The sequence below is a fragment of the Podarcis muralis genome, chromosome 13 (assembly GCF_964188315.1).
Source record: "Podarcis muralis chromosome 13, rPodMur119.hap1.1, whole genome shotgun sequence".
Taxonomy (NCBI): Eukaryota; Metazoa; Chordata; class Lepidosauria; order Squamata; family Lacertidae; genus Podarcis; species Podarcis muralis.
The window spans coordinates 27,534,295-27,549,280 of NC_135667.1; the positions used below are offsets into that span (position 1 = coordinate 27,534,295).

Genomic DNA, 14,986 nt, shown 5'->3' on the forward strand with positions numbered 1-14,986 from the left:
AGCAAAGCTTCAAAATGAGTTTTGAAATGGAAGAAGCTGTGGTTGTTTCAATGAGGTTTCACTGAAGAAAGCCAGTCTTCAAGACAATGAATTATGTCTTTGTGGGAAAGGTGTGGTAGGAGATATCACTTTACATCTCCTGAGGTGTAAAGTGAACTTCAACTGCTCACTGACTGATGAGCCCCTTTGCATGGTGGCTTGGTAGGCATGCTTACCTTCAAACACACACCTAAAGTGAGACAGGAAGAGTTCTTTTTTTGAGGGGAGAAATACACATAAACTGGTCCCCTGAGTGGAGCATCTTATGTTCACACATCTTGGATATGTGTTCAAATGAAGTTGTGTGTGTACATTGCAGAAGACTGTCAACTGGTTAAGTGTGTGAACTAGAACTGAGGACTGATAATGAAAACAGAATCCTGTACTTATCCTTGGATTGGATTTAAGCATTTGGTGATATGCTTAAACTCTCTCTATTTCAGGGAACACAGAAGGAGGGCATGTGACTGATGTGAGGGTGGGATTTCAAGGTTTAATTCCAAAGGTTCTAGTCTGAAGACATCACATATATATTGCAGCTGTGCAAGTGGTATAAAGTGTTCTGCCTTGAGTATAGCCAGTTCCTTAGATGCTGTGAGAAGTGGGACAGAGAACTGCTATGGGAAAATGGAAGGGGAATTAGCTTGGGCATGTGAGCCTGGTGAAATAAGATGACAGATTGCCTAAAGCAAAAGTGGAAATACTCTGGCTGTGTTCACATATTTAGAGGTGTGGTGGTCTGGGGTTGCGGGAGGTCACAGAGCCTGCAACAGAGTCTCTGTCATCAATGACCATCCAATCAGCACTAAAAGGTTGCTTTTTAGCCACAGAGATGTATTTTCACCCTTTGTACTGATGGGAGCCAGTCAGAGTAAAAGAAGGTGAGTCAGTGACAGGATTGGCTCCTAGCTAGGGTCACTCTGAGGAAGGCACACAGGAATAATACAGAGGAGGAGTTCTGTATGCTCCAAAGCTAAATATTTAGGAACACTGAAAACACAAGGTGCTTCAGTTTCAAAATAATCGTTTGCAAGTTCTGTTACATACGTTGGAACCTGAAGGAAAAGACAGTTGATGTCACTCCAAAAAAAGATATTTCAGCACTCCAAATTATTTGCACAGAAAATAGCAGCTCTAGCTGAAAGGCAACACATGGAGATCTGTATTGATCATTGTAATGCATCCCTAATTATTATTGTATAATTAAAACTTGTATAATATTTTTTTTAAATTCTGTGTATTGATTTTGTATGATATTGAAGAAACCTAATTGCATAATAATCTCCCCTCCCACCTTTTAATTATTGTATTATTAGAAGGGTGTGTGGCTGTGGGGGGGGTGTAGTTGTGACTCATGAAGGGACCCTTAATTTCTGAACTTGCCACTACACTACTGCACATAACCAGCTGTAAGATGTAGTCTGAAACATGTTATAGATTACCATTAATGCAGTTCAGATGTGCCCACCCTACTCCTCTCTGCTGAGTGGGGAGGAAATAAGCCACAGTTTAGCGTTATATGTGAATCAACACTTGCAGTTCGTTTCTCTCCATGTGCTGATTTGCACATGATGTTACGCCACTGCTGTAGTTTGCTTATTTCCAGCTTGACAAAGGGAGGAGCAAGGGGGGAGCTGTTCTTCCTTGTTAATGTCATTGGATAAAAAGTGCTGTATAAGGGCAAAGGATTTCATTATCTCAAAACTGTTGAAACTCTCAATCTATAGGTTCAACAGGATGAATGAAAGGGACTAAGGAGACCCTAGACTCCCCGCCTTATATGTATATATTTCATGGATGTCACAGCACAGGTTGTTAGTTTCGATGCAAGAGAGAGAAGGTGAGGTGACCAAAACAATGAATGTCACCCTTTGTTTGCCCTTCCCATTATGTGGTCTTCTATGCTGCCACCAAGTAAATAGTTGTGTCCCCCCCCCCCCCCGCCGACTGCCTTAATTGAAATAGCACTTTATATTAGGGGCAGGGAACCTGTGGCCCAATGGATGTTGCTAGACTACATCTCCCATTATCCCAGAGGCTATATGGAAATAGATATATGAGAGTTGAAGTCCAGCAATATCTGGAGGGCCCCGGGCCCCCAAACTTGTGTTATAACTTTGGTGTTTCTTGTAGACTTTTTGCTGACCCAGCTGGACTAGATAGAGTGCAGCTTGAATGTGAGTTGAAAATCAAGGTATCAGGCCAAGGCTAAATCTCCATTAAATTTAGTTTTTACTAAAGGTGTTGAAAAGCAGTAGTTATTATAATGGTGCTTCTAGGGGAAAAACAAGGTTTTAAAGATGCGTTAGCAGTTAAGCAACTAGGATATGAAAGTAACATGGTAAAACACATCCATTTAAATCTTGTCTACAATGTTTTCCTACTTAAGCAAAGTTTACTTCAGCTCATCCTAATTCTGTGGTAGGGCAGTTTCCAGACTTCTTGTTTAGATCAGCTTCTTTTATCACTGTAATCTGGGTCTTATGCAACTCTCAGCATCCTGGCTTTTTCCAGTTTTAATCTTTTGGAATGGACTTCCAAGTTTCACTTATAAGCAATATTCCATTCAGTCAGTAGTGCAATAGAGTATTGCTAAATTTCTAATTTGTATAAGGTTTTTCTTTGTAGTTTACCTTCCATGATCTTTTTGACACCCCCCCCCCACCTGGAACAGCTTCTAAATTCCAAATGACCCAATACTTAAACAGAAGGCAACCATTTTATAACTAAACACAAAATGGCTGAAGTTTAGTTTTCTTCACACACATTTGGAATCAAAGGAAACATAGGATTGTATTCAACCAAATCCTACTCAGAATAGACCCATAGAAACCAATGAACCTAAGTTAGTAATGTCCTTTATTTTCACTGGTTCTACTCTCAGTAGGAGTGCTATTAAACACCTCGCATAAATTGTGTCAGTTTAAAAATTAATTATAACAAAATAAATTGCCAGATAATCTTAGTAAAGTTCTTATCTGAGTTGTTTGTACCAACTCTGCCATGAAGCTCTATTTTTATATTAAACTATATTATAAAAATAGTTCCTTTGACAATGATCTATGCCTATGGCAGAGTTAAGTAATGTGCAGCCACTCAGTCTGAATGTAGGACATGAAATCATGGTGCAGCTGTCATGTAGAGGGAAAATGGCAATTTTCTAAACTTTATAGTTGCACAACTAAATATAATAGGCTAAAATGATAAAAGAAGGAAATTAAAAATCCTTGAAACTAATTCTGCCCTGAAGGACAGGATAGAAATTTAATAAATAAATATTTTTTATTTTGCTGATCCTTGCATAATGTGCTTTAAAAATGCTGCCAATTTCCAGAGAGATCTGGACCTTGTTTTAAAGTACAAACTTAGAAGACCTTTTTATAATGAAACTTGCTTTTCTACTCTAAGATGCCTGACAAAACTGATTTCGTGAGAGTAGTGATTGGATGCAAATAAGTGAATTCCCTTTTCCTCTGCCCCATTCTCATAGAAGAACCAGTTGATTCCAGCTACCATTTTATTGACATTGAGTGAGTCATATGATCCTATGTGCAACCATGAATGAATCTTCAGTAACATGAGATTTCAGAGAAACATTATTTTGGGCTGGCTCTAAAGTAGGTTGTGCGTTCATGCTTACAGCATGTGTATCTATAAATGGTTTTTCCATTCTAAATATAAAGCTTATTTCATAACATTTTTGAGAAGTTGAATTATACACCAAAAGTCTAGTAGCCCCCTCTGCTGAGTGAATGTCACACTTGCTGGGACCACTGATGTGATGTGCCTGACCTGGTGAATAGCAGCAACCAAATACAAATCAGTGGCCTATTTAAGGGACTACCTTTCATGCAGGGTAGGTAGAGATTAGGGTGGCAATGAGCAGATCCACACCATACATTTAAAGCACATTCAGTGCATATAACCTTCCCCTAAAGAATTCTGGGAACTGTAGTTTCACACTCAGAGCTGTAATGTGCTGGGGGGGGAGGCGGGGGGAGAGATAAAGGGGAATAAAAGGGGACAGACATCAAGGGGAAAAAAGCTTTAGCAATCATGCACCCCCCCCCCACACCATTGCACCCAATTGTGTTTTGACTCTACATGATTTTGGCTTTATGCCCTATCTCTAGAATGTAACCCCCATGTAAGCTGTGGGTCTACTGTATTTTATTTTTGTTCAGTTGCATTAATTATGTCTCAATTTGTTTCTGTACCTATAGATTAGTATCTGCAATTTTTATGTAAATATGCCTTTCTGTCCTTTTTTAATGATACAGTTTCCACTCTTTGTGGGTGGTTTGCTAGTAACTATCATGGTAGAAGTGGGTGGAGATTGACATTATGTGACATTTTTGCCACAAGCTTTGCTGATGTTCTAAAGTTCATCACAACTGGGGCTGAGACTATAACTGAGCTACTACTGTACAGAACAAGTTTTTATTTTAGGGGCAGACATTCTGTTAGCAATAATGTTACTTTTGTGGCAAATTTGTTGGCTCTCCAAAGCAGAGGTCGGCAAGGTTTACCTCACATGGGCCGGTTCACTCCAGCAGAGATACTTTTGTGGGTCGGATTGCATGTGCGTGTGAATGCACGCACCCGCGATTTCTGGCGTCTGTGCAGACATGGTTATCAGCGCCATGGAAGCGAGTCCCCGTACCGCACTGTACCAGTTTGGCGCAGAGGGCGGGGACTCACCAAGTGAGCGGCTCGGTTTGGGGGCGGCTTGAGGGCTGGTTAAACAACTCCCGTGGGCCGCTTGTGGTCCATGGGCCTTAGGTTGCCTACTCCTGCCCCAAAGCCTTTGAGATAAAATTATGTCTTATTTGGTGATTCCTTATCCTCAATCTCCAGCCCTTTCACTTAGTAGTACAGTACATATCCAGTTCCACAGCAGGAATAGGAAATGGAATGTCACAGGGTTAGGCTAGAAAAAGGGATTCTTTAAAAAAGAAGCTTTTTATTTTTTCTTTCCTCCAAAGAGCTCAGGGCAGCATGCATGGTATTTCCGTCCTCATTTTATTCTTACAATCGTGTGATGAAGTCAGTCCAGGAGATTGGCCCAATAAACTTATGGCTGAGCAGAGATTTGAACAGAGGCCTCTCTGGTCCCTACTCTTCCACTACTAGTAAGGAGTTGTAGGATAGAGGAGAACTAGAACTAATACCGGACTAAATTAGTGCTGATTAATCCCAAGAGACATGTATTGACCCATCTTTAATGGGAAACAAAGAACAGCTTTTAGAATGTTCATTCCCATGCCAGGCCACTTCATCAGTTATCTATGCCCCATTGTAGTCTTCACAGATCACTTCAACTGTAGAAAGTTAAATGTGTAAAGACAATATAATGTGGTTACTTTTAGTAATAAAGGGATACTCTCAATAATTCTGTCTAACAAACAAAGCAAGAACGATCTGTTTCTTAGATTGTTTTTTTGTTTCTTTAGGCAAAATTATCCCTTTTCCAAAGAGCAGTTTCTTCCTCCTGCCGGAACTAATGTGCAAACGAAGGGGAAAAGCAATAGGCTTTTGGAGCAGAACATTGCAATATCATCTGGAATGGCTCAAGTCATACGCTGCCATAAGCATTATGGAAGCATGGTTGTGACTCTGCTCCAACTAAAGTCTAGATTGGCATTCTAGTATTTATTTAGTGGGTTTCTATCTTGCTTTTTTAAACTGAGTTCTCAAAGTGGCTTACAATGTAACAAAATGCAGGTAATACATTAAAAGCAGGTAATACATTAAAAGGGGGTGGGGAGAAGAAGTCTGGCTGATAACTTTACCCCCTTTCTATCCATATGTTGATTTTTAAGTTGTTTGTAATAAAATGGACAACGCTCCTAATCAAAGAAGACCCAGGGAACCAGAAGCAATGCACCTTAAATCAGTGTGTCAAGTTGATAGCTTAAATGAACAATTATTGCCTTATTCTGCCATTAAAAAAATGCAATTCTGGAAAATAGATGTAGGTTAGGGGTAAGGCAGTTCAAATGATGTTTGCAGAAGCCTCACAAGCTATATATCAAACTAAGAATTAGATTTTTTTAATGTTCAAGAAAGAAAACTCAGAATCTCAAGAAGTCATTTCATGCTAGAATGCCAATTCACACAAAGTGTAATGAGCATCTCTAATTCTTCCAACTGCCTGTAATAAAATTACAGCATGCAAGTGCATGTGTAGTTTGGTTTTTTAAAAATGAATTGGGAGCACTAAATTAGTTCAGTGCTGATTATTCCTCAGTGCTATTGAGTACCAGCATTTTGCATCCACTTTTGGCCTGTCATATGCATAGAACTGTCCCATGAAAATTATAGCCTACCATATTATGTTTATTATAATGCCACATGAGCTAGGAATAACGGTTAACTATGAGAAGGTGCTCAGATCCGGCTAAAGTTGGTTATGATTGACTAAGGCTGCAGATTGTTCTCAAAGGCTTCGTACACTGTATTCACCTCACAGAGCTACAATTCCCAATGTGTTTAACCTATAGTTCCCAAGATTCTTCGGAGGAAGTCATGTGCTTTAAATATACAGTACATGGTGAACATGTGAAATAGGCCCAGTCTGAAAACAACTGTTTTCTGGAGGCATTGCACTTGAAAGTTGAGATGGACAAATCTGACAGTTTCTGATCTGTCAGGTTTTGTGGGGTTTTTTTTGCATGTTTTTACCTATAATTTCATACTACTTCTGCATTAATCCTCTCAAATTGCATATTTATGTTTGTGTGTGTTCTCAAAGTATATATTTAAATATATATTCTGAGATAATTTTTAAATTGCTGTGGTGCATTGCAATGTTTGGAGAAGTGTAAAATCCAATAGATTGCTGAATTCTGATCTGCACAGTAGTCTGAGATATTATATTTCTTATAATAATGTATGAAAACTGAATTTTTCTAGCATTCATATCTCAGAGGGGGAGCATGTCCTCACTTCATTGTAACAAAAATGTTTTGTGTGCATCTAATTCTTGCTGACTGGTCGTCATGACTGGTTGCTTGCATTATGTAGGCTTCCCCCCCTCGCTTAGTGTTTTTGTGTTTTGTTCTATAAATTTCCAGTAATACAACTGTCTTGAGTGATTAATTATAATAAAGGGTGATCTGGAAGATTGACAGATGATCAGCTAGACAATTAAATTATTCATTTGTATGTGCAGAGCACACAGTGGTGGGAGGCAGTAGTTGATGTATAGGAGCATATTTCAGAGCTGTATGCATTCCCACACAAAATATAACTGCTATCTTGTAATTCAGATTTGGCCTTAAAGTACAACTATCAGTGTGCTTCCCTTGTTTGTGTATAAAATAACCACACACTCTAGTCTGCTCTATTTGAAGCCTAATTTCAGTGAGGGGAGAGGATCCAGTGGTACCAGGAAAGGCCCATGTGGGCATAACTGCACTCACAGGTCCTAGAATGGAAATTGCACTCTGTGAGTATAACTTTCACTATCTGAGGGCCAAACTATTTGTTGTTATTGTTTAGACGTTTAGTTGTGTCCAATTCTTCGTGACTGCATGGACCAGAGCACGGCAGGCACTCCTGTCTTCCGCTGCTTCCCGCAGCTTGGTCAAACTCATGTTTGTAGCTTCAAGAACACTGTCCAACCATCTCGTCCTCTGTCGTCGCTTTCTCCTTGTGCCCTCAATCTTTCCCAACATCAGGGTCTTTTCCAGAGAGTCTTCTCTTCTCATGAGGTGGCCGAAGTCCTTCCAGTAGCACTCACTCCTTAAGAATGGATAGGTTTCATCTTCTTGCAGTCCATGGGACTCTCAAGAGTCTCCTTCAGCACCATATAATACAAAAGCATCAATTCTTCAGCGATCAACCTTCTTTATGGTCCAGCTCTCACTTCCATACATCACTACTGGGAAAACCGTAGCTTTAACTATACGGGCCTTTGTTGGCAAGGTGAGGTCTCTGCTTTTTAAGATGCTGTCTAGGTTTGTCGTCGCTTTTCTCCAAAGAAGCAGGCGTTTTTTAATTTCGTGACTGCTGTCACCATCTGCAGTGATCATGGAGCCCAAGAAAGTAAAATCTCTCACTGCCTCCATTTCTTCCCCTTCTGTTTGCCAGGAGGAGATGGGACCAGTGGCCATGATCTTAGTTTTTTTTTATGCTAAACTATATGTGATGCTAAATGTGTAGAAATGTGTTAAGTACTAGGTGCTGTGCCTTTGCTTGCCAACTCTACCTTACCCCCAATCCTCCTCAAAGCCATTTACCCTTCTCCATACTTCTTGCCAAACCTACCACCTTCCTTTGCCCCTTGCAAAGATAACCCACCAAGCCCAAGCTTACTGTGACAGCCACCTGATTTTCTCCACACTCATACCCTTGCATTTCTAACCTCTGCTGTGGTGATTTCCCTAACACCAGCATCCAGGAATATAGCTAGGACTGGCTAGAGGCAGCAGGAGAACATGACAGTGGAATGTATTTGGGAGCAGGTGTGTCTATGCGTGTGGAAAGGAGATTGTTGCTGTGGCCCCAGTGCCTGCTATTTGCACTAGAAAAACCTATAGGGTGAATAGGGTCTCTCTCACACCATGAAATAGCAGGTGTGGGACTGAAATTGGCCCCTTGCATCTGCAATCTTGCCTTAAAAATCCATTCAAGTCTTTTCATGCTAATTTCATGCTTTTGTCTCAACTACTTTGGCTCTTGTACTGAGTGATAGTGCTTTATCACTGAAAACTAGGATAACAGTTATCCCTGAAATTAGTGTACTGAAGCTGTGGTTGGGTAGCTGAGGGTTGGCCAACTGAACTTGAACCCAAGTTTTGGAGGGGTAGGTTTATCTAAGACTGATGGGATTGTAACTTTCCCTCTGGAAGAGGGTTGTAGTCTGGGAGCTGCTTTTGATCCAGATTGCTGCAGTGGCCAAGGAAGAAAGAGGGAGCCTGGCCACCCGGGTGAAGGGGGAGGCAGCGGCAACATCAAGCAACCCTGCTCCACAAGGTGTGGATGGGGTGACTTGCACCCCACACCTTGTGGGAGCAGTGCTGAGGCTGCCTGGTGCTGCCTCCGGGCACTGGGAGTGGAGGGAGAGTACTGTTGTGCTCTTTTCCTGCTTGTGGGCTTCCCATAGGCCAGGCACGTCCAACAGGTAGACCGTGATCTACCGGTAGATCACTGGGTGTCTGTGGCAGATCACTGGCTCCCCCCAAAGAAGCTCAACAACTTTGGCTCCCTTAAAAACCTCACCATTTTATCCCTGCACCCCCCCAAAACGGCGCTCTCCTCTTTTCTAAAAAAGTGCAACAACTTTGACCTGAATCCCAAGGAAGGGGGTAGATCACTGCCAGTTTGTGAGTAGATCGCAGCCTCTTGGGAGTTGGCCACCCCTGCCATAGGCCATCTGGTTGGCCAGTGTGAAAAAGGATGTAGAACTACATGGCCCTTCGGTCTGATCTAGCAGGGTTCTTCATATATTCAAACTGCTGTTCTGGAATTTCATAAATCTCTGTCTGGTCTGTATTAGGCAGCATTTTTTTACTTCTCTTGAAGAATCAGGTACTCAGTTTGGGTGTGTTCCTGGTTCATTACTTGAATTTTCAAATGGTAATAGTGGCCTGGAGCACTTTCCAGCAGCTTTGGCTTGTGTACATTGATAAAATGGATCTGCCCACAGTCATTCATCTGCTTGTTACATTCAGATTTGATTATCGTAATGTGGTTATGTTTCCTGCCACGAAGTGAACATCTTTACTCTTCATGGCTTCCTCTACTGAAACAGCACTTTATCCTCTGTAGCTCTGTATTTTCAATTTTACTTAATAATGACAAATTGTTTTACATATATAACATCCTTAGTCACTTTGATTGACTCTCCCCCCCCCCAGTTTCCAAATTTCCCCTTTTTATTTTCATTGCATCTAATTATTTATCCACTTAATTTTTACTTTAAATTTCTCATCATGCTTCTCACTTTAGTTCATAAATGCTTCAACAATCCTGCTAATGTCTCAATGTTCTTGCAATGTTCTTTGAAATAAACTATAAAGTTTTTCCAATCTTAACTAAATTTTCCTTCATCTTGGTGCCTGATCTTCATGGTTAATTTTGCCATTTCGGCATAGTACATCATCTTTATCCTCCATTCTTCTTTCGTTGGTAGACACTCATCATTCCACTTCTGGTCAAGCAGCATTCTGACAGCTGTGGTTGCATACATGAACACTCGCTTTTGCTTCTTTGGTACTTCCTCTGCTAAAATTCCTAGTAAAAAAACCTCTGGTTTTCTAACAAAAGTTTTTTTTCTTTTCATTTCATTGTATATCATTTCCCAGAAGCTTTTTACTTTTTTACATGTCCACCATGTACCACCTTATTCTTTAAATTTCCAACAGATATTAGATGAATTTTTATGCATCTTAGTAAGCTTTACTGGAGTTAAATACCATCTATACATCATTTTCATATAGTTTTCTTTTAGCAAACTACATGCCGTAAATTTCTTTCCACAGCTTTCCCCATGTTTCAAGTGGTATGTTATACCTTATATCTTGTGCCCAGTATATTATTACTGCCTTTACCTCTTTGTCTTTCATCTCCCATTCCAACAGGAGCTTGTATATTTTTGATAACAATTTCTAATTATTATCCAATAATTCCTTTTCGAACTTTGAGAATTCCTTCCCAAAGCCCGTCTCTTTATCACTTCTAAATATGTCAATTGGTTAGAAATATTGTAACCAATCTGTTAACATAGATTTTATATCATTATATTCCTTCATCTTTAATTTATAATCTGATTCTGTTAACAGATAATTTATATGTTGACCAATTGCCTTTCATATATTCTCTGTAACTTTCATGTCTCCTGTGCACTTTCTTTCTTATCCAGCTAACTAACATACTGGGTACAGTGAGAAAGCATGGTGTTGCAGTCAAGGCATTAGACCAAGGTTAAATGGAACAGTTAATTTAAAGAGAATTTATTTTATTCTCAGATTTTTAAAATGAAAACTTAAAACTTTTTTCAAATTTCAGCCTTCAAATTTAACCACTTCCCCTCTTGCATAGCTGTGAAATACATGGTTGTTTTTAATTTGTTTGCTTCTCCTATCATTAGTGTCCAATGACATTCCATTTAAGAACGGCAAGAAGAGTGCCAACATGATCATATGATATATATCATTACAGTGGTTTATTTTAAGCAAGCAATTCCTACCCCTCACCCCCATCTAACCTGAATTTCTTGTGAAATTAAGTGCACGTTTAGTTTTATTCTTCTATATCAAACTGATACAAACTTTTGTAATATTTGTTGGCGGGAGTCCAGAAAGTATACCCTCTGACTTCCAAACATTCTTGTATCTGATTTAGGACATATTTTTAATTGCATAATAAACAACACTGCAGGAGACAGCATACAAAGTAGCAAAAAACTAGGGCTTGAGGATGCTGTTAATTAGAAGGTGTAATTCTGTATCTGTAGCTGGGCTTTCACTTATGTTTGCAAACATTGGATTGATACTCTGCTTACACATCTGAAAAACTAATGCATAGAAAACATGTTGGGGGTAAGCTAGAACTTGTGTGAAACACAATGCCATATCATGCAAAATAATACCATATCATGTAAAATTGGTGGTATTTTTATTTATTGTGAAAACATGCACGCTTCATTCCCAAAGCTACCAGGGTAGCTTAGAGTTAGAATTTTCTGTTTCTGCAAAATAATATGTTGTTGCTGATCACTTAAGTCACAATTATTAGCTACTTTAAAAATATGATGTTTTTCTTCTTCCCACTACCTGAGGTTTCAAATTGCAAAATTGCTTGCTATTATAGTCATAAGCTAAATAATGTCTCACTTTGGATTTACTTGAAATCGGGAATCCCCCATCACCTCTAGCATAGCTTATAGAATCTATGCTGTAGATCTATAACTGGTAGATCTTGGTCCCTCGTTGAGTCTTCTTGGGATTGGGAGAATGTGGTACTGCTTCTTACCTCCCATGTGTTATGAATAAGACTGACCCAAAGGCTTCTGCAGCATCACAGCTGTTGATGGAATTATCTCTCATTTCTGAATGAGCCAGCTGCATTCTTCACCATGGGAGGATGAATACTATGTAGAAAAAACTACTGGGAGTAGTGGTGGGGAAATGCTAAGACCTTATGGCTGGAGGAGCTTCTGCTCTAGAACACTAAAGGAAGCCTGATCCCACCATCTACTAAACTAAAGAACCTGGCCTTTCAGACTCTTAGGGTGTTGGGTGGGGGGGTTGTGTGTGTGTGTACAGCCTATTATGTCAGGTGTGAGGCAGGTGCTTTGGGGAAAACTACTTCATGGGCTAAATGGGGAGAGCTGGTGGGCCAAATTTGGTCCACAGACCAGAAGTTTCCTATCCTGGATCTTAAGAGTGCCAGTAGCAACGAAGGGTGATAATACTATTTGCAGAGATCTGGTTGTTTGGTATGGATTTAGGTAGTCACAATTTTGGAGTAAGATGGATGATGAGCATGTATTGCAAAGGAGGCAGGCGCTACAGAAGAAGGCTTGCTTTTTAAACTTTACTGACATTCTGCAATAATCTACTCTTCCTTTTCAAATCACACCAAAACTTTATTGCTATGGTCAATAACCAGTACTAATATTCATTTTCTAGATAACCTTTGTGACAAGATGGCTGACCAGCACCAGGATTTCAATATGACAGATGACCATTTGGTGAGCCAAGCTAGATGGAACCAGACAGGTGAGCCCGATCGGGTGGGAGACAGGAAGGAGCTTCTTCCACAGGATGGAATCCAGGATGTTGGTTCACAGTTTGGAGAAAGGCTGTATGTGGGGATGGAGCCTGGAAGTATAAATGGGTTAAGGAAAGGTTAGTCACGAATCCTAGTCAAAACTACTATTGTGCATGTTATTGCCACTTGCTGCCAGCTTTACTGCTTAAATGTCAGTTTCCTAACAAGGAACTTAAATAATTGCTGTTTAAGATGGTTTTATTTATTTATTTAGTAAATCTCCATACCACCCTTCATCCAAGGATTACAGGTTTATAATACAAAAGCAAAAGAATACATAAAATAGTAACAAAACAAACAAAAAACAATAACCACCCCACAGTGTTTAAAACACCATATAATGTTTAATTAGTCAAAGGCCTGAGAGAAGAGGAATGTTTTTGTCTGGCACCTAAAGGTATGTAACGAAGACGCCAGGAGAGCATTCCACAAATGGGGAGTCACCACAGAAAAGGCCCACTCTCATGTTGCCACCCTCAAGACCTCTTGTGGAGAAGGTACATGAAGAAGGGCCTCAGATGATGATTGCAGGGTCTGGGTTGGTTCATATGAGGAGAGGCAGTCCTTGAAGTATTGTGGTCCAGAACCAAAGTGGTGCCACCCACCCCTAACTCAGACAGCTGCTCCAGAAGGATACCATGGTATTGAAATCCACTGGGAGGTTGAGGAAAATTAACAAGGACACATTTTCCCCATCTCTCTCCAACATAGATAATCACACAGGGTGATCAAAGCATTTTCTGTGCCACAACCGGGCCTAAACCTGGTTAGTGAACTGAGATAAACTACAGTTGTCTGTTTGGGGTATAACAGGGAACTGTAGAGTAAGCTAAACTTAAACCCAATGCAGATTATTTGTTGGTTGAAAAGGGGGACAATAACGTATTTGTTATTATTTGATTGCAGTGTTCCCATTTTCAAAGCTTCTACAAAGGTGTTGTGTTGTCTTTACACCAAGAGGCAAATCTTAGATTCACAGAGTATTTATGAAATGTTACAGTAAAGAAAAGATATTTACAAATTAACTGCTTTTTCTCCAAGCATCCTTGTCCCTTGAATATTATGTTAAACTCTGGTCTGGGCTACGTGTGACATGTCTCTGTGTAACGTAATGTTTATCTCTGTGCATGTATGTATTTGTGTGTATTTCAGAATTTGGAAAACTGTTTCTCATAGACTTCACTTACTATGTGAAGAGATATATTCTACAGTTACAAAACACCATATTTTCTCTGTGGACTTTTAAAAAAACCAATGTAGTTGTCATTTTTCTGAAACCTTGAAGAATAGTTCTAGCACCCCCTCCCTAGATATCAGGGGTTACCTCTTCTTAGTGTGCATTTGGGTGTTGCATTGTTTTCTTCAGTGTTATCTGTAATACTGGTTGTTGAAAGCTTCAAGGAGTATCAGTGCCAGTACTCATCACTGAACAAAGTTGAACAAGCCACCATCCCATAGCACATCAAAAGTGGTACTGTGCATGCTTGGAAGTAAACTTAACTCAGATCAGCATCCAAGTACATTTCATACTGGATGGATAACAGAGTACAATCTTAAACCAACCAGTTTGTGTACCCAGAAGCAAGGAGCAAATTGGCATCAAGTGCCAGAGATATCTATAAACATAGTAGTATAAGAATTGAGGTTCAGTATTCTGTCAGTTGCCAGCCAGATGCTCCAAGGAATTCCAAAAGCAAAACTTTAAGGTAGTATTTATTTAATAGGTATAATGTAATCTGCTTGTGGAAATCATTTCCCCATAACCACCTGTTTTCAGTACCATTTCACTGTAGCATTGTCTATGGCACATGTGCAACTGCCGTACACTGACAGACCACTGGTCTAACTAGCCCAGCATTGTCTACTGCAGATCTCTGTGGTCCCAAGGAACTATTTGCATAAACAGCATATGCTGCACCACACTAAACTATGAGTCCTCCCATTAACCCAGGACCCACCCATACAAGTGAGATCTGCTGGGAAGAAGCTGTTCCTTTTAATTGCTGTGGAAGTTCTAGAGCAGGGTTGGGTTTCCCCATTTGGGCTGCCAGGCTGTTTTCCCAAACTATGTCCACCTGCCCCATACCTGATGTCATGTGTGATGTCAAGTGTGCAGCAGGCAAAGATGTGGCCACAGAAATCAGGATTGAACTACGTGTGCATCTTG

The 14,986-nt window shown here is 40.1% G+C and overlaps 1 protein-coding gene across 28 annotated transcripts in view; it reads left to right on the top strand.

Moving 5' to 3' along the window:
• The window catches only part of MAPT (microtubule associated protein tau), an 89,989-nt gene that overhangs the window by 23,899 nt on the left and 51,104 nt on the right, over positions 1-14,986 (top strand). For 18 of the 28 annotated variants that reach the window (XR_013390404.1, XR_013390405.1, XM_028703116.2 and 15 more), the window contains one exon: positions 12,678-12,896. Coding sequence is in view for 26 of the 28 variants with exons in the window: in XM_028703121.2 (XP_028558954.1) it covers positions 12,678-12,896 (219 nt within the window). In the remaining 2 variants the exon portion in view is untranslated. The remainder of the gene's footprint in view (positions 1-12,677; positions 12,897-14,986) is intronic. The other 10 variants (XM_077917261.1, XM_077917258.1, XM_077917262.1 and 7 more) reach the window with 1 other exon arrangement.